The sequence below is a fragment of the Sorex araneus genome, chromosome 2, assembly GCF_027595985.1.
Source record: "Sorex araneus isolate mSorAra2 chromosome 2, mSorAra2.pri, whole genome shotgun sequence".
In the NCBI taxonomy this organism is placed as follows: Eukaryota; Metazoa; Chordata; class Mammalia; order Eulipotyphla; family Soricidae; genus Sorex; species Sorex araneus.
In genome coordinates, this window is record NC_073303.1 from 74,521,541 (window position 1) to 74,544,535 (window position 22,995).

General features: G+C 42.4%; 1 protein-coding gene across 9 annotated transcripts in view; it reads left to right on the top strand.

The window, feature by feature from the left end:
• STAU2 (staufen double-stranded RNA binding protein 2) overlaps positions 1 to 22,995 on the top strand; it is a 281,072-nt gene that overhangs the window by 100,624 nt on the left and 157,453 nt on the right. For all 9 annotated transcript variants that reach the window (XM_055125674.1, XM_055125671.1, XM_055125672.1 and 6 more), the window contains 5 exons: positions 4,141 to 4,300; positions 5,866 to 5,973; positions 8,933 to 9,145; positions 9,942 to 10,079; positions 19,733 to 19,864. In XM_055125674.1, the coding sequence (XP_054981649.1) occupies positions 4,141 to 4,300; positions 5,866 to 5,973; positions 8,933 to 9,145; positions 9,942 to 10,079; positions 19,733 to 19,864 (751 nt within the window). The remainder of the gene's footprint in view (positions 1 to 4,140; positions 4,301 to 5,865; positions 5,974 to 8,932; positions 9,146 to 9,941; positions 10,080 to 19,732; positions 19,865 to 22,995) is intronic.

The following is a 22,995-nucleotide window of genomic DNA, read 5'->3' on the forward strand; positions in this document are numbered from 1 at the left end:
CTCTTTCTTGCTTCCTTTACACTTAGCCTTTCAAGGTGCTTCTCCAGACACATGGTTTCAATTATTGACTCCTAAATCTGCATCTTCAGCGCTGATCTACATGACTACATTTCTGGTCCTTCACCTTTAGGAAACCTTCACTGATTAGTCCCATCTGCCTTGTGAATTTTGGTGACCTGGACTATGGGATCTGTCTGATTTACCTTCCATTGACTATACAGCACTGGTACTTGGATGTTCAGTAATGGTCTAAACTTCCTGGCATCTCAGTTGGTCTTCCTTTTGCTTGGAAGTAGATGTTTTTAAGCACTGGGGTGATACTTAGGAGCTTATTTCTTTATTTGTGGTTCCAGAGATTCAACTCTGGGCCCCAGGCGTGCCAAGCCTGAGCCCTGCCACTGAGTGACAGCCTTGCCCCGAGGGTGGTTTTTAAAGTTTCATGTCAGCATTGCAGTTACAAACACACAGTTCCATTTAAGTGATCATTTTAGTTTTGTGAACTTGACTAACTCAGTGGTTTGATTTCTCAGTCATTTTACTTGACCTGTGAATAGCTTTCCAGCCCCTTCCTCTACCTCGATGTCCCCTCCCTGCCAATTTGGCCTTCAGGAAGGATTCATGCTTGCCAAGTTCTCCTCCTATCACTCCCTCCCGTGGATTTCTTATCCTCTTGTGGCTTTAAATTCCATTTATCTATGGGAGATTTTCAGGTTTGATCTCTCCCTTGGGCCTCTTTCCTGGGGTCCAGACTCATCTGTCTGCCTTGCCATTTGACATCTCTAACCCAGTGCTGTACGTCTCACCCATTCTTTCTTCATCAGCTGAATAGATGGGTCAGCTAGCTTCACAGTGCTGCTCAGGTCAGAAACCCTGGGGTCGTCCATCACTCTGGTGACTCATAGGTAGTTCTTGGGCAAGTCCCTTCGGCTCTTCTTCTGGCACTCATGCAAAGTCTAGCTACTTTTGATCACTTTGATTGCTGCCAGCCTGGTCCAGGTGATTGTTGCCTTTCTCCTGAATCACAGTGAAACCTGGGAGGGCTCCTGCAGCATCACTGACCTGCAGGTTGTTCTCCTCACAGCAGACTCTTCCAGGACGGAAGCCAGAGTATGCCAGTTCTCTGCTTGAAGCCTTCTGGTGGCTGACCATTGCACTTGGTGCAAGTCAGATCCATCATATAGTTTACTCAGGAAGTCCATAAGGAGTCTGGCCATTGATCTCATCTTTATCTCTCTCTCTCTCTCTCTCTCTCTCTCTCTCTCTCTCTCTCTCTCTCTCTCACTTCTCTGACTATTTTGCAAAGCAAGAAAGTTTAGAATGATGTGAGGGGAGAGGAGGGGGCAGGACACGGTCGAGGGAGAACACCGACTTCTCCAGAGTGGCAGTAAGCAAAGAAACTGAGGCAAGCGAGTGAAATACATGTTCCCGGGAGTCTCCCCTCTCTCTCATCCCTCCGCTCAAACCGGAGGAGCTTTCTCGGAACTGCTGTGAATATGCAGGGCATTGGCGTGTTGCTGTATCAGGGCTCGTGCCCCTGTTCTTGCCTCAGTGCTATGTTCTAGGCCAGAGAGACAGGACGGTGGCTGCCTTGCGTGCAGCCAACCTTTGTTCAACCCCAGCATCAACTGCGGCCCCCCAGCCTCGACAGGAGTCACGCCTGAGGGCGGTGCTCGGAGTAAGGCTGAGTACTGCCAGGTGTGGTCCAGTACCCCCAGCCCTCCATGCTTTCTTTATTTTCAATAACTGGGTGGTTTCCTCTGTGACTTCAGATCTTGACATTACTGTCATTTTCTCAGTGACAGTCTCGATGGCTTCCCTATTTAAAACCCACCTCCCTGACAGTTCTGAATCCCTCCCTTTTCCTCTGTCTAACACTATCTCTAACGGACTCGGCATTGTCCCTGTTTTTGCTCAGTGACATACTCCTCTGCCACATGGAAAGCATGCCGTGCATAATACGGGATTAGTGGATTTTGTTTGCGTATTTCTTCTTTCTTCCTAACTTCTATGTTCTTCTCAGAACCCCTTTTATTTCTTCACTTGTGCTTCAATGAAGCTTTTCAGTAATGCGGTATCATAGAAACCTACTTACCGCAGTGTCATAGAAACCTACAAACATTATTACCTTCAGTACATGATTTCCTTTATTTTTGGGGGGTGGTGGTGGTGGGGCCTTTCCCTGCTGGTGCTAAGGAGCTGCTCCTGTATGGTATGCTGACACTGACCCTGGAACTGCTTAGGGGCTGCGTGCTGTGCAGTGCCAGAGATCAAACCTGGGCCTCCGGCGTGCAGAAACCTGCACATCAGCCCTTTGAGTTCCCTGCCTGGCATGCACACATTTCATTGTGGTAGCTTTGACTTAAGAGTTGGCGTAAGGGGTCGGAGTGATAGCACAGCGGGTAGGGCGTTTGCCTTGCACGCGGCCGACCCGGGTTCGATCCCCGGCATCCCATATGGTCCCCCAAGCACTGCCAGGAGTAATTCCTGAGTGCAAAGCCAGGAGTAACCCCTGAGCATCGCTGGGTGTGACCCAAAAAAGCAAAAAAATAAATAAATAAATAAAGTCCTATGGAAAAAAAAACCAACTAAAAAAAAAAGAGTTGGCGTAAAGTCCTTTCTTAGCTTGAATCGAACCTCATCACGACTTTGTCAGCGCCCTATTACTTTGGACTAATAGCTCCATATTTCTCCTCCTCTTCCATTTTTAACCAAACAGCTAAAAGCACGGCAGTCTGTGTGTTGTCGCCTAAAGAGACTTGCTTGTTTCCAGCTCCTGGAGCTGCTCCTTATCCTTCAGTACCAGACCACTTGGCACAGTTCCCTCAAAATATGGCTGAAAATGAATCTTCAGGAAGTTTTTTTTTTGGAGATAATTACTTTTACTATGTTATATTTTTCCTTTAATGTTCTCACAGTATTTTTTTTTGTGTGTGTGGAGCTCTGTATAGACTTTAAATATGTGGTTTCATATTTTATCTTTTTTGGTTTGGTTTTTGGGCCGTGCTAAGCGGTGCTCAGGGCTGACTCCTGACTGCACTCAGGGATCACTCCTGACAGGCTTGGGGCCCTTACAGGGTGTTGGGGAGCCAAGCCAGGTCGGTTGTGTGCAAGGCAAGTACTTTGCCTTCTGTACTCTCTCCCTGGTCTCCATGTTTTATTTATTTATTTATTTATTTATTTTGCTTTTTTTTGGTCACACCCAGCGATGCTCAGGGGTTACTCCTGGCTTTGCACTCAGGAATTACTCCTGGCAGTGCTTGGGGGACCATATGGGATGCCGGGGATCGAACCCAGGTCGGCCGCGTGCAAGGCAAACGCCCTACCCGCTGTGCTATCGCTCCGGCCCCTCCATGTTTTATTTTTTAAAGTACATTTATGAAATTAAAATTTTCTTGGATTAGTAAGAGGTGTATCATGTGGCTGAGTTCATCCCCAGAAGCACTCAGTCCTGTGCGTTAGAACCACTAGAACAGAATCTGGTGGTGCTCTAGGGGTCATGTTGTGTTAGGTTTTAAACAAAAAAATTTTTTTTCACCCTCTGTGACTTAAGCCATATTCTTGATCCTGGTATCCTTTTTTTTTCTTTTAATTTTTAAAAAGTTTTATTGAATCACCGTGAGATAGTTACAAGCTTTCATGTTTGGGACCCTGGTATCCTTTTCAAGAAAACAAATCTTTTTTTTTTTTTTTTCTTTTTGGGTCACACCCGGCGATGCACAGGGGTTACTCCTGGCTTTACACTCAGGAATCACCCTTGGCGGTGCTCAGGAGACCATATGGGATGCTGGGAATCGAACCCGGGTCTGCCGCGTGCAAGGCAAATGCCCTACCCGCTGTGCTATCACTCCAGCCCCAAGAAAACAAATCTTAATGGGCTGGGGGCAGTTCTCCACTGTGTAGGGTGCTTGCCTTGCATGCGGCCAACCTAGGTTCGATCCTCGGCACCACAGGTCATCTCCCAAGGCTCCCCAGGAGTGATCCTGGAGCACAGAGACAGGAGGGCTACAGGCGTAGGGCCGGAGCACTGCGGGGTGTGGTCCAAAAGGCCAAAAGGAAAAGAAAAAAAGAACAAACAAATCTTGCTAATGGTTTTGGAGTAATTCTACCGAACTAATTGACACTGTTATTCTCTTATTTTAGATATCATTGCCCTATGCCCAAGATCTTTTACGTTCAGCTGACTGTAGGAAATAATGAATTTTTTGGGGAAGGGAAGACTCGACAAGCTGCTCGACACAACGCTGCCATGAAAGCCCTTCAAGCTCTGCAGAACGAGCCCATCCCAGAGAAATCCTCTCAGGTGCCGCACGGCTGCATGCCTGCTTCCTCTCTCGGCGTCTCCGCTGCCATTCCTGAGGCGCGACAAGCAAACGGCTCTTTATAAATAAAAAGATGCTTTCTTCTGTACTCGTTACTTATCTTTCATACTTAAACTATGGTCAGCATGTATGAAGCCCTCCAGAAATATGTTAAATTAGTGAATAAATGAATTGATGCCAGAGCCATACAAGTTCCAAAAATTCTGGCTTGCATCTCACAGTCTTTCTACAGCAGAGAATACTGGAGTGGCCACCTGCCAGGATTTGCTTCTTAGACCAGCACTTAGTGAGACTCATGTGTTTCTGTTAGGATCAGTTTGGCTTCAGCTATTTTGGCTTAGTTATAGACTTAAAAGTTTTTTTTTTTTTTTAAGGGGTAAGGGTCACCCTGTGATGCTCAGGAGTTACTCCTGGAAGTGCTTGGGGATTATATGGGATGCCAGGGATTGAACCTGGGTCAGCTTCATGCAAGGCACACACCCTGCCCACTGTGCTATCTGCTCCCGCTCCCTCACCTATGGACTTGGCCTATAAGTCGGACTTTTTGCATGTGATCAATGATGAGAAATAGCTTTCTTTCACTTGAAGTTAATGCTACATTTATTTAGCACTGATTGCGTTGTATTAATCTAGAATCAGGAACTTTAGTAGAAATTTTCATGGATTTTTCAGTCCTGTTTTCACAAAGGAAGATATTGAGGCTAGTCTTAGGTAGTTTTGTCTCTTCCTATGACTTTGGCTACTTTATGACTTAAAATGGTACCTGTATCCTAGGTATGTCTTGTAAGTCACCTTACTAAGTTCTCTGCTTAGTTACATCAAATTGTACGACTCAGATTCTACAGTGCTTTTTTCTCCAAATGTGTTTCTTTCCCCCCTTTAATACTACCTTATTTAATCACAGGCTTAAGTACTTTTTTTCTTGCATGATTTTATTAAGACTTACCCACTTAAAAAAAAACTTATTCACGTCTCTCTTTTTTACTAGGTATTAAGCTAGTACCTTGATGTGTTATTGACATCAGTAGTATTTGTTATTTATCTTTAATACTTAGACTATGGTCAGCATGTATGAAGCCATTCAGAAATATGTTAAATTAGTGAATAAATGAATTGATGCCAGAGCCCTATATGCTCCAAAAATCCTGGCTTTCATCGCAGTTTTTCTACAGTTTATTATTCATAATGGTATTATTCATAATGGTATTAAGTGTATATACTGTGTATATAGTGATAGAGATTTCGAAAGAGAATGAGATATGGGATACGATATAGTCAAATTAGTGTATATTGTTACAAATCTGTTACACAAATGGATGTGTAACAGATTTCCACATTCAGCATTTACCCTTCTACTTTGAGGAACAACCTTAAAAACTAAATTACATAAAGGCATGCAGCAAATACCTTGAATACTATGGTCACTGAAATCTACATGCCAGTGTTTAGCTTCCTGTTTCTTGCTATATTTTAGATCCATTTGTAAAATACATGTTAAGTTTGTAACAAGTGAAGGTTCAATAACATCTCCCTTTTTTAAATTTAGAATGGTGAATCAGGAAAAGAAATGGATGATGACAAAGATGCAAATAAATCTGAGATCAGCTTAGTGTTTGAAATTGCTCTGAAGCGAAATATGCCTGTCAGTTTTGAGGTAGGTACTGAGTAAGTACTTACACTCCAGTCCCTGCTTCCCTACCTAAATAAACACATTTGACATGTACACTAGGATCTTGAAAGTGTTAATGTATTTTAAAAAATCTTTATTGAGGTACTTGATTTACAGTATTGTTAATGATGGTGTCATGCAGTTAGTAGTTTCCTTTCTTTGTCATTTTATTTATTTTTCACACAGTTGTTCATGATAATTTGTTACAGACATTCAGTATTCTGACACCAGTCCTACTACCATTGCAACTTCCCAGCACTATTATTTTCAATTTTCCCAACCACCCCTTTGCCTGCCCCTGTAGCAGGACCTTAATAATTTATTTTACATTGCTTGTTATACATAATTTGCTAATAGAATGATCAAAAAATGTGTCCTTAGAAGAAGTTAGTGAAGATGGTTGTATCTCACCACGGAGCCATTAAGCCCGTCTATATGAGATTACGAAGATGTTGTTACAGGTTAAGCCTTCTGTGCTTATATTTTGTTAATTGAGATTGGTTGCTTTCTACATGACATCTCATCCAATTTGGTATACTACCCCGAATTATCAGTGTTGTAGAGTTTGAGGTGTTGTGCATCTATGATTGCAACCACATGTTCCAGGAAGTCCAAAATTTTTAGTGGGGTAATGTAAGCTGGAATTAAATTTTTGTTTTTCTTGGCTTTTTGGGTTACACCTGACTGATGCTCAGGGATTATTCCTGATTCCTGGCTCTGCACTCAGGAATTACTCCTGGCATTGCTTGGGGGACCATATAGGATGCCAGGGATCAGACCCAGGTCACCCACGTACAAGGCAAATGTCCTCCCACTGTACTATCACTCCAGCCCCTGGAGTTAAGTTTGCAACTCGGTGATGGCTTTGGGGCATGTGCATAACTGCTGGGGCTTTCGGGAGTACTCGGAGATGGGGGAGGTAGTCCATGCCAGACTCCGGGAAAGCCTGGAGATACCAGTCACAAAACCTGCATACCTGAGGTTTTCAACGGATTAATTTCTGAAAGAGGCTCGTCCTGAGCAGTGGAGTCTGGCCGGGAGCATGGCAGCAGTTGTGAAGTGTGGAGGGTTTTGGCTGTTGGGTATTTGTTTGGGCGGACACTGGACTACTGGACTCCGCTTCCTCCCTCTGGTGTGCCCGTAGGATTCAGCCTCATGCGGAGTCCGGAAGAATCTCTTAGTTGATATATTTTCTTAAGTTCAAACAACTCGATCATGAAATTATATAGATACTGAGGAAGATAGAACTTCGAATTTCATGAATTTGTTCTGAAACCTTTAGCTTTCTTGTTTTAAGCCACTTTTGCCTTGAGCCAATATCCAGTATTTGAATTTTTAATCATAAAATTTTTATCATGGGGGTAGCACCCAGCACCCAGAAGTTCTTGGGGTTTATTCCTGGCTCTATGCTCAGTAGTTACTCCTGGCGGGCTCTGGGGAGCATCTAGAACCTTAGGGATCAAATTCAGGTCAGCCATGTGTAAGGCAAGTACCCTACCTGCTGTACTATTGCTCTGGCCCTTAAAATTTGTTATCTAGTAAGCACCCTACCTGCTGTACTGTCACTTTAGTCCCGGCATCAGTGAATTTCCTAAAGATTTTATTTCAGGGACCATGATTTACAGTCCTATTAATGGTAGGCATGTCTTTTTTTTTTTTTTTGCTTTTTGGGTCACACCTGGCAATGCACAGGGGTTACTCCTGGCTTATGCACTCAGGAATTACTCCTGGCGGTTCTCAGGGGATCATGTGGGATGCTGGGAATCGAACCTGGGTTGACTGTGTGCAAGGCAATTGCCCTACCCACTGTGCTGTCGCTCCAGCCCCGTGGCAGGCATGTCTTGTGTGAAACACTCCACCGGGGTCTGCTTCCCTCCCACCGTTATTCTGTGTCTCACAGTCTCCAGTCCCCCATGTTCTGAAGCTTTCCACTGAGGACCAGGCCTCAGTGTCTGCTGAGACATCACATTTGATGCTCGTGATGGTGATCTGAGTTTAGAAACCATTGTGCAGTATTACTTTCTTTTGTCTGAAAAGTAGATGCTTTGTTTCATTACATGGTACTAGCCTTCCTAGTAGTCCTGGAGCCATGAGGTCTACACTCTATAGTACTCTGGAGGCCATGTGATGCTAAAGGTTAATTTTTTAAAAAAATTATTTTTGGGGGGGCCGGAATGATAGTACAGCAGGTAGGGCATTTGCCTTGTATGCAGCTGACCTGGGTTTGATCCCTGCATAGCTTCTGCATGCCACTCCAAAGCAGTCCTCCTGTAATTCTTATAGAGAAGAGCATGGGATATGTGTACATTTACAAACAAAGCACCGATCTCTTCATCTCTTCATATGTTTTGTTTTATGTTCTTAGTTTTCTGTTCCAAAAGGAACTTGACAGTTGTATTGGAATTGCCTGTTTTATTTTTTGGCCACACTCGGAAAGAAGTGCTCAGGGCTTCCTCCTGGCTCTGTGTCCAGGAATCACTCCTGGCAGTGCTTGGGAACCATGTGTGGTACTGGGAATTGAACCAGCATCAGCCGCATGCATGCCTAGCTCCCTACCAGCTGGACTAGCTCTCAACATTGCCTATTTTAAACTGGAAAAAAGCAATTTTTGCTAATAATTCATCATCATCATCATCATCAGCATCCAGTTTATCGTTGATTTTCTCGAGCCTATCTCAGTAACGTCTTCATTCATCCTATCCTTGAGGTTTTGGCTAATAATTGAATATCTTTATTTAAATTTCTGTTTTTTTCAGTTTTAGTTCATTCAGTATCCTAATGATTATCAGCAATCCCATTATAGTACTCTGACAGTGGATCGATTGAGAAAATATATAGGCATAAGTTTCAATAATTTTAATCTTGATTTTTTTTCTGGGAATATTAAGAAGAACAGATCAGAAGTAATTGTTGTGTTACTTAATATCTTATTTTGGTTTAATAGGTGATTAAAGAGAGTGGACCACCGCATATGAAGAGCTTTGTTACTCGGGTGTCTGTGGGAGAATTCTCTGCAGAAGGAGAGGGAAACAGTAAAAAACTCTCCAAGAAGCGCGCTGCTACGACAGTCTTGCAGGAGCTCAGGAAACTTCCGCCTCTTCCTGTGGTTGAAAAGCCAAAACTATTTTTTAAAAAACGCCCCAAAACAATAGTCAAGGTAAGTGAGACTTGTGGACACCAGCCACAGGTTGGAGATAATAAGAAATGAATCAGTCAGCTTGGAAATAAAGCCTCCCTTCTTCTCTCTCACATTTTGCTTCTAGGTATTCTGTTACTTCCAGAATAAGTAATGTTTTATTGCTAATCAGTATTATGTTTATCCCACGGTTTGTCTCTCTGTTCATTCTTTGGTGGATGTCTGGACTGTTTCTAGTTAGGAGTATTATAAATAAAACTACTGTAAATATTTATGTGTAAGATCCATGCTTTTGTATTTATTTTTTGGCTTTTGTCTTTCTTTGGGAAAATATTTATGAATGAATGAATCACTTGGTAGGCATATATTCAGCATTTTGAGAAACTGATACTTGTTTTTAAAGTGATTGTATCATTTTGCGTAGTCACTAACCGTGCAAGGATATTAGATGCTGCCCATACTTACTAACACAACTTAATACTAATTTTCATTCCACTATAGAACGTATTGGCATCTCATTGCAGCTTCAGTTTATAGTTCCTCAGTTTCTAATGACATTGAACATTTTTTATGTACTTAGTAATACATGACACTTGATGAAGGGTTGATTATCTAATTATTTATTAATCATAATTCTGAGTCCTGAATCTCACAGAAGTCATAGTTTCAAATTTATTTTGTGGTTTTCTTTTATAAATCTTTATAAGTGACTCATTCAGCTTCACCAGGGGAGAAGGGGAAATCCACTGTTTCCTGAAAGATGCAATAACAAATTTTACAAGAATAATCTAAAAATTCTTTTAATATTACTTTTTAGGCTGGACCAGAGTATGGTCAAGGAATGAACCCCATTAGTCGCCTGGCTCAGATTCAGCAGGCCAAAAAGGAAAAGGAGCCAGATTATGTGCTGCTTTCAGAAAGAGGAATGCCTCGACGTCGGGAATTTGTGATGCAGGTACTGTATTTCTATAAAAATTTCTATAAAAATAAAAATGTATTTTGAAGGTTGTTTTTTAGCTACTGTGTTAAGTGAAAAAAAAAAGCCAGGTTAGAATAGAGATAATGGGCAAAGATAAATTAGGAATTAGTAACAGAAGGTAAAAATTTTTTTTTTAAATTAATAGTTTATTTTTAATTAGTGAATCAACGTGAGGGTACAGTTACAGATTTATACATTTTTGTGCTCATGTTTCTCCCTTACAAAGTTTGATAACCCATCCCTTCACCAGTGCCCATTCTCCCCCAGCAGTAAACCCAACATCCCTCCCCGCCTCCCCAGTCCTGTCTCCCCCCACCCCACACTGCCACTATGGCAGGGTATTCCCCTCTGTTCAACAGAAGGTAAAATTGCTCACGCTTAGAGCAGTCAGTTCCTCCCTGTTCTGCCAGCTGGGCGGATACTTCAAGCGTCCAGGTCATGGTAACCTGGCCAGCCTGGAGCCGGGAAGGTTACCTGGCACGGAGTTTATCATTTAGAAAGCCGATCTCGAATTTATTCCCATTAGAATTTGCAGCCGGAGTCTATTAGCTCCTGGCAGTTGGACACAAATGGAATTAGAAACAAAATTTAGGCGGATGAACGTCGTAGGTGGAGCAGAGCCAAGAGTATGAACTTGTGGGTTATCAGGAAAAATAAGAAAAAAGAGCAAGGTGGCTACTTAATACGAGGAGGACTGAGGGAACCAGGATTGCTGAGGGATCTAACTGCGTCATGGGGTAGCCACGGAAACTGAAGAATGTTTGCCAGCAGGTTAGCAGTCGGGCAGGAGCTAGGATTGAGGTAGTGTTCTCAGAATGTTCTTTGTCTCCGCAGATCCTATTTATCTTCATTTGTCAACTGCCCAGTCTTGAAGAAACTTAATTTTTTTTTTAATCAGGAAAATGACAAACATGTTAAAGATGGATATACTGAATAGTTTACTATACAAAATTGTGTAATGCACTTTCAGTATAGCCCCGCTATCACACAAATACTAAAATAAGGGGCCGGAGAGCTAGTACAGTGGCCAGGGTACTTGCTTTGCATGCGCCCCACTTGGGTTTGATCTAGAGCGGCCTGTATGGTCCTCTGAGCCCCACCAAGAGTGGTCCCTGAGCACAGAGCCAGGAGTAAGCCCTGAGCACAACTGGGCGTGGCCCCAAAAGTGAAAGAAATGTACTGAAAACACACAAATACAAATAAAATTTAAGTTATACTTAATGGTATACTTAATTCGATTATTATCTCCCGTCCTCCCTCCCTCCCTTCCTCCTTCCCTCCTCCCTCACTCCCCCTTCCTTTCTTCCTCCTTCTCTCCCTCCCTCCCTCCCTCCCTCCCTTCCTTCCTTCCTTCCTTCCTTCCTTCCTTCCTTCCTTCCTTCCTTCCTTCCTTCCTTCCTCCCTCCCTCCCTCCCTCCCTCCCTTCCTTCCTTCCTTCCTTCCTTCCTTCCTTCCTCCCTTCCTCCCTTTCTCCCTTCCTCCTTTCCTTCCTTTCTTATTCCCTCTCTCCCTCCCTCCCTCCCTCCTTCCCTCCCTCCCTCCCTCCCTCCCTCCCTCCCTCCCTCCCTCCCTCCCTTCCTTCCTTCCTTCCTTCCTTCCTTCCTTCCTTCCTTCCTTCCTTCCTTCCTTCCTTCCTTCCTTCCTTCCTTCCTTCTTCCTTCCTCCCTTCCTCCCTTCCTCCCTTCCTCCCTTCCTTCCTTCCTTCCTTCCTTCCTTCCTTCCTTCCTTCCTTCCTTCCTTCCTTCCTTCCTTCCTTCCTTCCTTCCTTCCTTCCTTTCTTCCTTCCTTATTCCCTCTCTCTCTCTCCCTCTCTCTCTCTCTCTCTCTCTCTCCCTCCCTTCCTTCCTCCCTTATTCCCTCTCTCCCTCTCTTCCTCCCTCCCTCCCTTTCTCCCTTCCCTACCTGCCTAACTTCCCCCCTTTCCTTCCTGTTGCCCTTGAGACGGCCGTGTGCCACACATGCCTGATTGTGCTACACATGTCCTCGCAGTGCGTGCACACATGGCCTGGGTGCTCACCAGGAGTTGCACTCGTCTCGTCGTGCTTATGTGCATTCTGGTCATAGTGCTTTCCAGGGCCTACATTTGTGCTCACTAGGCGGTCATACTCCTGACAATGATACTCACGCATCATTAATTGTGGTGCTTGCACAAACTAGTGTAGTACCCAAACTCACACACTTTGTGGCAGTTTTGGGGACCCCAGACAAGCAGAGCTGTGGGAGAACATTGGTGCATGTGAGAGCCACAGGAGATTGGATTCATGATCTCATGCGTGCGAGGGTTTAGCCATTGAGCTCTTTCCCAGGCCCCAGACAGATATTTAATTAGCTGATGACCAGGTGAGAGACATTTAGTCATTCAAGCATAGTATGTCACACTGATGAACTCTTCATGCATGACTAGCTTTATCTTCTTTTCCTCCTAGTTCTGTGGTGTGTTTATAGTATAACCTTAGTAAACCTTTGATGTATATTTGCTGCTTACCAGCTTGATTGATAGCTGCAGTGTTTTACTTTTGTTGGAGATGTCCCTTTGCTATGAAGCCACAGAGAAACCACCGGGCTCCTGGCTAGCCAGAGATGGGGAATTCTTCCTGGTCAGTGAACACATTGACTGGTCTCTTCAGGACCCACACAGTGTTGTCGTAGTATTTTTACTTCGTTAGCACATAGACACTTATTTATTTATTTATTTATTTATTTATTTTAATTGTTAGCTTAGAAGTGTTGGAGAAGGCATTCCCTGGACTCCAAAATCTGAAGGCAAAAAGTGTATCTAAGTTTTAGACATGCCTTAAGGACATAAACTGGCTTTGACACTATTGAGCATTTCCTTTGTTTCCCCTCTGTGGGTATATTGAGTACCACTTTTGAAAGAGGAATTTAGAGTATGTTAGTGCAGCTTCCATTTTATGGGTATTCATAAACATTTTAGTCAAACAGGGACATTTGGCTATGTTATTTAAATGTTTTCTTGATGAATTCATTTTCCCCCCTTTTCTGGAAATCCCTGTGGAATAATTACATTACTGTAACCACTTTATCAGAGGCTTGCTTATCAACTACCTAAATCCTATTATAGTTGGGTATAACTTGAACTGAAAGTAAGGTATCTCGAGGTAAAATGTTCATATATGTCTGTCACCAAAAATGAGTAAGTTTGTGTGTTATAAGATAAATGCAGTTCTTTATACTGATTACTAAATAACCAAGAGAAATCTCTGATGTCATTACTTGAATATTTAGACCCAGAACAATTTTTTTTGTTTAATTTTATTTTATTGAATCACTGTGAGATACAGTTACAAGCTTTCATGTTTGAGTTACAATCACACAATGATCAAACACCCATCCCTCCACCAGTGCACATTCCCCACCACCAATATCCCCAGTATACCCCCCCTTTCTGCCCTCCCCCTGCCTCCATGGCAGACAATTTCCCCCATACTCTCTCTCTACTTTTGGGCATATGGCTTGCCACATGGATACCGCGAGGCTATCACTTTTGGTCCTTTATCTACTTCCAGCACACATCTCCCATCCTACTGATCCTTCCAGCCATCATTTTCTTAGTGATCCCTTCTCTAGTCCAGCTGCCTTCTCTCCCTGCTCATGAGGCAGGTTTCAAAGTATGGAGCAATCTTGCTGGCCCTGTGTGTACCGTCCTGAGGTGTCACTATCATGTTACTTTATACTCCACAAATGAGTGCAGTCCTTCTATAGAACAAATTTCTTAAAGTTTGTTTTTTAGAGAGGGATATTTTAAGTTTTCGAAAAGAAAATTGTAACCAAATAGCGTATCAGCACATTGTATTATTATATTTCATGTGATGTTAATTTTTTCCCCCACTGTGATTAAGATCTTTGGTCTGTTAAATAATTTAAAATGCAGATTTCACCAAGTTTTAGTTGTGACTCAGTGAATAGTAATGAATTAACCACAGTACTGTACTAACAGTTGTATAATGATTTTTTAAAGAGTTATTTAATGTTTCTTTTTAAATGTGGAATGCAATATGCACATTATTTTATATTAAAAGTTTTTTCTGTGTGAGTATTCTTGTAAAGGTTTAAATTATAGTTATATATTGTGCTAAATTTAATTTTCACATCCCCAGTTTTAGAAATTATAATTGATATATATATGTAACATACTAGTTTAAGGTGCTTTGATACTTAGAATATGTTGCAAATGATTAGCACAGTAAATTAGTTAACATCATCACCTTGTGTATTAGCATGTTTTTCCTTTATTGGGGGTATGGCTCAGTGGTAGAGCACCTGTCTTGATTGTGTGAGGCCTGGGCTTTGATTCATGAAATTTCGGGGGAAAAAAAAAGCAATTCCTTGTGATGAGGACAATTAGGGTCTGCTCTCCTGTGAACCTCCAAGGGTTGTTTACTGTAGTGTAACGGTGTAATTAATGTAAATGTAATGTAAGACATGCTTTACATTATATTCAACATTTGCTTCTCTCTCTTTTTTTTTTTTTTTCTTTTTGGGTCTCACCTGGCAATGCACAGGGGTTACTCCTGGTTTTGCACTCAGGAGTTACTCCTGGCGGTGCTCAGGGGACCATATGGGATGCTGGGGATCGAACCCGGGTCGGCCGAGTGCAAGGCAAATGCCCTACCCGCTGTGCTATCGCTCCAGCCTCAACATTTTTTTTTTTAATTTTTATTATATCACCATGTGGAAAGTTACAAAGTTTTCAGGTTTATGTCTCAGTTATACAATATTCAAACACCATCCCTTCACCAGTGCCCATATTCCACCACCAAAATCCCCAGTATACCCTACCGCCCCCGACCCCCAACTGTATAACTGATGAATTTCACTTCATTTTCTCTTTACCTTGATTACGTTCCATGTTGCAAAACAAAACTCACTATTGTTGTTGGAGTTTCCCCCCAAGAAAGACAGCCCTACTATGGAAGCATTTGATAATTGGTTTTCCATTAAAAGATTGTATGTTTTCAGTTTTTAGAAAAGGTTGTGTGGCCGCGTTAGCGGCCGCGTGGCTCGGACCTGTTCCAGTCCCGCAACCCGAAGCCGTGTTAGTTGCTGCTCAGTGTCGCCAGGGCTCCATCTGGAGAACGTGTACCGGCTGTACCTCCTCCGTCTGGATCCCTGGTGTTGTTGGCCCGGATTCGGGTTCGGAGCATTTCTCCGGCCGAGTTGCTCACCAGACTGCCTGGCCTCTTCTCTCTCCAGCCACAACATTTGCTTCTCTTGTAGTAGAAATTTGTATCTTTTGATCTCTTTTTATCATCACTGCAATCTCAGTTCTTTGGCAGCTGCAGTTCTGTTCTAGATATCTGAGTTCAGGTCTTAGATGTAAGAGAGATCATACACGTTTTGTCTTTATGTATCTGACCTGGTTTACTCAGAACATTGTAAGTTTATAACAGTCTGTTTTAGGTAAAAAAAAAACCTCCTTAACTTTGAACACATTCTAGACGTCACATATTTCTTTATTCCTTCTCCATATTTTATGTTGTTTGATAGTCCATGTTATGCCTTGATGTGTAATGTATCATTAAACTAATTATTATAACTTTAGTTAATTTTAATACATTTATCTTTCAATGTCTTTTCATACTTGTTTTATACGTGATTGATCCTTTTCAAAATAATTACCTTTACCAGAATGCTTTTTAAAAATCTTATTTTGTGTTCTTTTATTTCTGGTAATGCCACTTATTTTCAGTTGAAAGAAGTTCTTTGTATATTTCTTGCAAAGCCAGTTTAGTGATGAACTCATTTTGTCCTTTGCTTATTTGAGAAGTAGTTCTCACCCTTATTTTTGAATATTTACCTTGATTGGTAAAGAATTCTTGGTTGGAAATTGATTTCCTTTGTGATTTTTTTGTTTGTTTGTTTGTTTTGTGTTTTCCTCTTTTGGTGTCACACCTGGTGATGTTCAGGGTTACTTCCTAAACATCAAGTAACTCAGGAATTACCCTGTACTCAGGAATTACTCCTGGAGGTGCTCAGGGGCCCATATGGGATGCTGGGGATTGAACCTGGGTCGATTGTATGCAAGGCAAATGCTCTACCCACTGTACTATCTCTCTGGCCCCCAGGAACTTTATTTCCTTTGAGCACTTTGATGATATCCCACAGTCTCTTCTACCCTCTACATTCAATATTCCAACCCCAGTCCCACCACCATTACACCTTCCCCCACCATTATTTCCCATTTTCCTAAGCCTGCTCCACTAGCAGGCCCTGAATACTTGGTTTTATATTACTTGTTATGAAAAAAAAAAGGGGGCTGGAGCGAAAGCACAGCGGGTAGGGCGTTTGCCTTGCACTCGGCCGACCCGGGTTCGAATCCCAGCATCCCATATGGTCCCCTGAGCACCGCCAGGAGTAATTCCTGAGTGTAGAACCAGGAGTAACCCCTGTGCATCGCCGGGTGTGACCCAAAAAGAAAAAAAAAACTATATTACTTGTTATGAATAATTCACTAGACATGATTAAAAAAGATTTCCTTAGAAGAAAGTGTGTTGTCTTCCACCCTGGAGCCATTGAGCCTTTGTATATGAGATTACTAATGTCTTGTTACAGGTTAAGTGTTGTATTTTCTTAGCTGAGATGGGTTGCCTTCTGCTTTATACCCCGTCCAGTGTGGTGTGCTGCTCCTGGTATATCAGTGGTGCAGAGGATGAGGTGTTGCTCCAGGAATTCTAAAATTTTTAATCGGGTGACACAGCTGGAGTTAAATTTTTAACTGGATGGTGACGTTGGGGTTCTGGAAGCATCTCTGCAGCTTGTCGGTCTCTGGATCATATGCCCTCTAATTTTTTTCTTTTCCTTTTTGGGTCACACCTGGCTATGCACAGGGGTCACTCCTGCCTCTGCACTCAGGAATTACCCCTGGCGGTGCTCAGGGGACCATATGGGATGCTGGGGATCGAACCCGGGTCGGCCGCATAGAAGGCAAACGCCCTACCCGCTGTGCTATTGCTCCAGCCCCTGCCCTCTAAATTTTTTGGGGGAAAAAAAAACCGTACTGATAGCCTTATGAAACTTTCCTTATATGTGATAAGTTTTTTTTTTTTTTAATAGCAGGGGGGCTGGAAAGATTGGGTACACTTGATGTTTCTTGTTTGTTTTGGGGTCATACCCTGCTCTGCTCATTTTACTCCTAGGTCTGCACGTTTCACTCGTGGCAGGAACAGAAGACCATATGGGGAGCTGGGGATTGAACCCGGGCCAGCAGTGTGCAAGGCAAATGCCCTGCCCATTGGACTATCACTTCAGCCCCTTCATTCCACTTTTAAGATCCTTTCTGTATCTTTAACTTTTGCCAATTTAATTATAGTGGTTCATGGCACAGATCTCTTTGGATTCCTTTTAACTAGAATTCTCTTTGGATATCTTCCGCCTGCTCCAGATTGGGGAATTTTTGGGCCGTCATTTGTTGAAATGAGTTTTTCTGATCCTTTCTTCTGCTGAGACACCTAAAATGCAAATATTATTTTGGGTGTTGGTTTAAGGTCCCTTAAAGTCCCTTCACTTTTTGTGACAGCCTCCCTAGCGATGCGCTCCAGGGAGCCAGCTGAGATGCTCACATATTTGAAGCATGTCCTCCTGCCCTTTGAGCGATCTCCTTGGCCACACCATCACTTTTCAAAATTCTTTTTTATTTTCCTCTCCTATCTGGATCAGTCCTGTTGCTTTGTCTTCCAGCTCATTTTTCTGCTCAGCTGTTGTATTTGTTCTGCTCATGGACAGCTCTGTTACATGTTTGAGGTATATTATTGTATTCTTCATCTCTGTAACTTCTGTTTGAATATTTCTTAATTTTTTGGGGGGGAGGTAGTGGGGGAGTTTAGTCCACATCTGGTTCACAGTTCACTCCTGGCAGTACACAGGGGGTCGTAAACGGTGCTGGAGATCAAACTGGGGTTGGCCACACGTACCTTAACCCTGTCCTATTTCTCTGGCCTCAATCATTCTCATTTTGTTAAAGTCATCGATTTTTCTCAGAAATTGGTGGCCATCTTAGCCATTAATTTTTTTTTTCTTTTTGGGTAACACCTGGCAATGCACAGGGGTTAATCCTGGCTTTGCACTCAGGAATTACTCCTGGCGGTGCTCGGGGGACCATATGGGATGCTGGGAATTGAACCTGGGTCGGACGTGTGCAAGGCAAATGCCCTACCTGCTGTGCTATCTCTCCAGCTCCCTAGCCATTAATTTTTACTGTTTGCTTTATTCTGGACCACACCCACAGAATCTCGGTGGCTATTCCTGGCTCTGTGCTTGGGGATTGCTCATAGAGGTGATGGGGCTTAAACCCAGGCCCCTGCATGTAAAACATGTTCATCCAGCATGGCTATTACTTTGAACTCTTAATTAGGTATTTCAGTGTTATTATTCCCTCACAGTCTTTTTTAGAATTTCATCTTGCTTTTTTTCCATTTAGATACATTTCTTTTTCTTCCACTCTGCCTGATCCTTTTTTGCTTGCTTTGGTGTTAGCAGCTCTGCTCTTTTTCCTAGTTAGGGAGGGGTGGGTGGCCTTGGGCAGCCTGCTCTATGGAGGCCTGTGGCTGCTGTCTCAGCTCCGTGCTCCCAGTGCCTTCTCTGGGGATTGTGTTTGCCCTGATGCTCTCTGCCAGTGCACCAGGTATGTGAGGTTAGTAGGCTGGTCCAGGGCAGCGTCATGGGCGGCACAGTTAAGACACACAACTGATGTGCTGAATGGGCATTAGTGCAGACCCATCCCTTCCACTGCGCGCTGGGAGCCTCTCTTGGCACGCCTGTCTTGGCGCTATATGCACGGCTCTAGCGCAGTAGTGACCTGTGACTGCTCTGATCAGTGGTTTGGTGCTGCTGTGGTCTTGGGGTTTGGGTGCCAGGCAGTGACAATGGATGGTGTAGGGCACTAGGCTGTGTGTAACGTGTGTGTGTGTGTGTGTGTGTGTGTGTGTATTGGCATTGTGGACCCTATCGTCGGATTCACCCAGTCTGTAGAAAGCTGGGAGGAGAGTCCTCCTTGTTGTGGGATCTTTGTACATGTGCTTTTCAGGATTCCTTCCTTGCAGATTGTTCCGTAGATAATTGTGGAATTATTGTGTCTGTCAGAGGAGGTCAGTTCATTCTTCCTCGAACTGATTTATTTGTTAAATCGCACCAGCATGAACCTCAGCCTTATCCAAAAGTTTATTAAGTTAAATAATGAATACTAAATATAATCGTGACCAATATGAATTCTATTGCAATGTGAATTATATTTTTATGCTCCTATAATTAATGCAAGTGTATTAAAAATCAACTTAGGTGATCATTGTGAGATTGTAAACCAAACATGAAAGCTTGTAACTATCTCACAATGATTCAGTAAAATAAAAAAAAAATCAACTTAGAAATATGTAAGGAGATAAAATCTTTAACATTCCATCATACTGTGATAATCTATTGATGTTTCAAGAACCATATTTTTCTCCATGTATATATGAAATATAAGTGGAATTTTATCATAATCGCTGTTTTTTTAAAAATCATAGACTAACTGTATATTTGAATGTTGAAGAACACTAGACATATCTTTATGGTGTTAAAGAGTTTCTTTTTATGAAAATAAATATCATTCATTTCTTTCTCTTATTTACCAGGTCAAGATAGGCAATGAAGTTGCTACTGGGACAGGACCCAATAAAAAGATAGCCAAAAAAAATGCTGCAGAAGCAATGCTATTACAGCTTGGTTATAAGGCCTCCACTAGTCTTCAGGATCAGCTGGACAAGGTGAGAATTAAGTCTGCATGGTCATGTCCTGTTCTATTAGGATTTCAAAATGAGAAACAAATTCTTTCATATTTGTTTCTTGGTTCCTTGGTTCTAGGAAATGCCTTAATTGTTGGAGTAGATAATCATACTTTAAATTTTTGAAGATAATATTCTGTCTTTATTCCTGTAAAATAGATTATCACAGTACAAAGTAACATTTATGGAGTTAAGAAAAGACAATAATGTATAAATTTAATCTTACTACAGTAAATACTGAAAGTTTGGTAAGTGGTTGTACGTATTTTCCATAGTATCAGTTAAATAATTTTTAGCTGTTGACTTGTGGTTTTGCCACATAAGCAGTTTTAATTTATGCTTTTAAATAGATTTTGTTAGCCTTTATTTCTGGAGCTAAGCTGAAAACTTGAAAAATAAAAGCACTGGAAATAAAGATCCTGGGTTATCCCTATAGGGCAGGAACTATATTGAACAGGCACTCTATAAACTAATTTTTCTGTTTACTTAAAATTTAAAGGTAAACTCAGAGGGTGTTTATTTTCTAACAAGACTTGTGTTCTTGGTTCTGTTTCTTGTGTGCAGTTAATGACATCATTAACACTTACCAATATTGCAAGAGAAACAGAGAGTCCTGAATTCAAGACTTGTCAGCCAAGTTGGCAAGAAGCAGCTTGGTTTCATCTTGTATTAACTTTTATCTTTTCTATGCATATTGTAAATGGTACTTAATTAAGCCTTTTATTTATATGAACATTCATGAAACAAGCTCGATAATTATTTTATTAAAAATTAGTATGCTTCTTACTCATGCTGTTTTCTAACATGAGGATTCCGTTTCAGAGATCTTTCTAGTTTCTACAGTTGACGTTTCTGAAGTTTAGAGTAGAAAAAAAGTGATAATTAAATATGCCTTTATTTTTAAAGCAGTACAAATATGTAAGGAATTATTCTTAGTGATTAAAAATTATTTGTCTGTGTGGTATTGCTAGAGATTTCAATTTTGTTTTTATAACCTGGCTAGTGAGTGCTTTCTCTTTTAAAAGTGTTTGTAACATGAAACCTAACATGTGTGTAGTTTCTGTAGTTCTTATATTGCGTATATATTGTTTTAACTTAACACATTTATATTGACTAAAAACTGGTGAGTAATTTATAAAAATAGATTAGAGTCACCTTATAGACATTTATTTGTTAGTTAAGTGAAAATGAAACAGAACAAAAAGCCAGCATTAATTTCATTAATTTGGAAAACATTTTTTGCATACCCACTGTATTCGTTAGGGTTCTCCAGAGAAACAAAACCCACAAAATCAAGATGTCTTTGTTAGTATGTGCATGTGTGTATACATGTATACACAAGATTAAATATGTGTGTGTGTGTGTGTGTGTGTGTGTGTGTGTGTGTGTTGGGGGCTCCTAAGCAATCCTTGGAAAGTCTGGGAGCCTCACCTGGTGAATCTTGGCTGGCTAGGCTGGTGATTCTGTGCAAGGGCCCAAGGATGGAGTGCTTGGGCCCATGGTACCAGGGATTACCCAGGCCACACTGTGTTTGGAGGCCTACTGGGCCGCCCTGCAGATGCTTGAGAGACCATCTAGTGCCGGGAACCACCCTAGGATCAGCTGCGGGCAAGGCATGCCCCTTAACTGTAACTCATTGGCTCTCACAAAAACTTCAACTAAGGGATCATTGCCCCATGCTCTTGAGGCTTGCTTGGCTAGTCCAGATTTCAGAGGGCAGATGGGCTGCTTGTAGACTCAGGAGGAGGTGCAGGTTGAGTCCAGAGAGTTTGCTGCAGAGTTTCCTCTTGTCCTAGGTGAGGTCAGCATTTTCTTCGTATTTCCTGCTGGTTGGGTGGGGTGTCACCAGCTCCACCTATACAGTTCGGAACCTGCCCCGCTGTACTCAGCGGGTCAGAGAGCCTCTTCAGGAGCTACTCAGCTGACCAGACTGGTTGGTTTAGTGATTTTGCCCAGGGGTATGATGTTGCCAGTCCTGGCTGGTAGAGCTGGGGCGTCACCAGAGCCAGCACTGTGGTTCTTGGGGGCCTCGAGGGCTACATCCTGAGGTGCTCAGGAAGACCTTGCCATGCCGGGAGGTTGGTCTCTTTGAGGGACGCACCCCTGACCACGGAGCAGTTTCTTCAGTTTCTTCCTGTCAGTTTTCACTAGGGGCTCCAGCCGCTAGTTCTTGAGAGGGTCACACCCCATTCCTGGTGATACTTGGCTTAGTGGTGTGGCCCTAATATCAGACTGAAAAACTGGGCCAGAGCAGTAATACAGTGGGCAGGGTGCTTGCTTTGCTTGTGGCCCGCTAGGGTTTGATACCCAGCATCCTCTGTGGTTCCCTGAGTCCAGAACCAGGAGTAAGCCATGGTCACTGCAGGATATGGCCCCAAACCCAAACCCAGCAAATAGCAACTAATAAACTTCTGTTCTGGCAAAGGAACTTGGTAAAACAAACATATAGGCGCTGGAGAGATAGTTTAGCGGGTAGGGTGATTGCCTTGCTGATCTGGGTTTATTTCCCAGAACCCCCTATGGTTTCCTGAGTCTCACCAGAGTCATCTCTGAGCACAGAGCCAGGAGCACTGCCTGGGTGTGGCCCAAAACTCAAACAACAACAACAAAAAAAGACAAAAATATATATAATTGAATGGGAGACTCCATATTCCACCATATATTTGACATCTAGTATCCAAGATACATAGAGAACTAGAACTGGGAGGAAGAGCCGATCAGATATTTTCCCAGAGTAGACATCATTGCCCACAGACACAAGAAAAAAAATATATCACCATTGATCAGGAAAATGCAAATCAAGATAAGGAGATACCACCTCACACCAGTGAGACTGGCCTGTATGAAAAAGGACCAGAACAGTTGTGCTGGGGAGAGCTGGAGAAAATCACTCGCTCATTATTGGTGGTGATATAAGCTAGTTCAGCCACCGTGAAAAACAGCATGGAAATTTCTCAAGAAATTAAAAATAGAACTACAATAAATTCATCTCCTAGGAATCAGTCCCAAGAACACAAAAATACTAGTTTGAAAATACGTTCACACCTGTGTTCATTGCAGAACTGAGTGGCCAAGATCTGGAAACAGCCCGAGCACCCAACAGCAGATGAGTA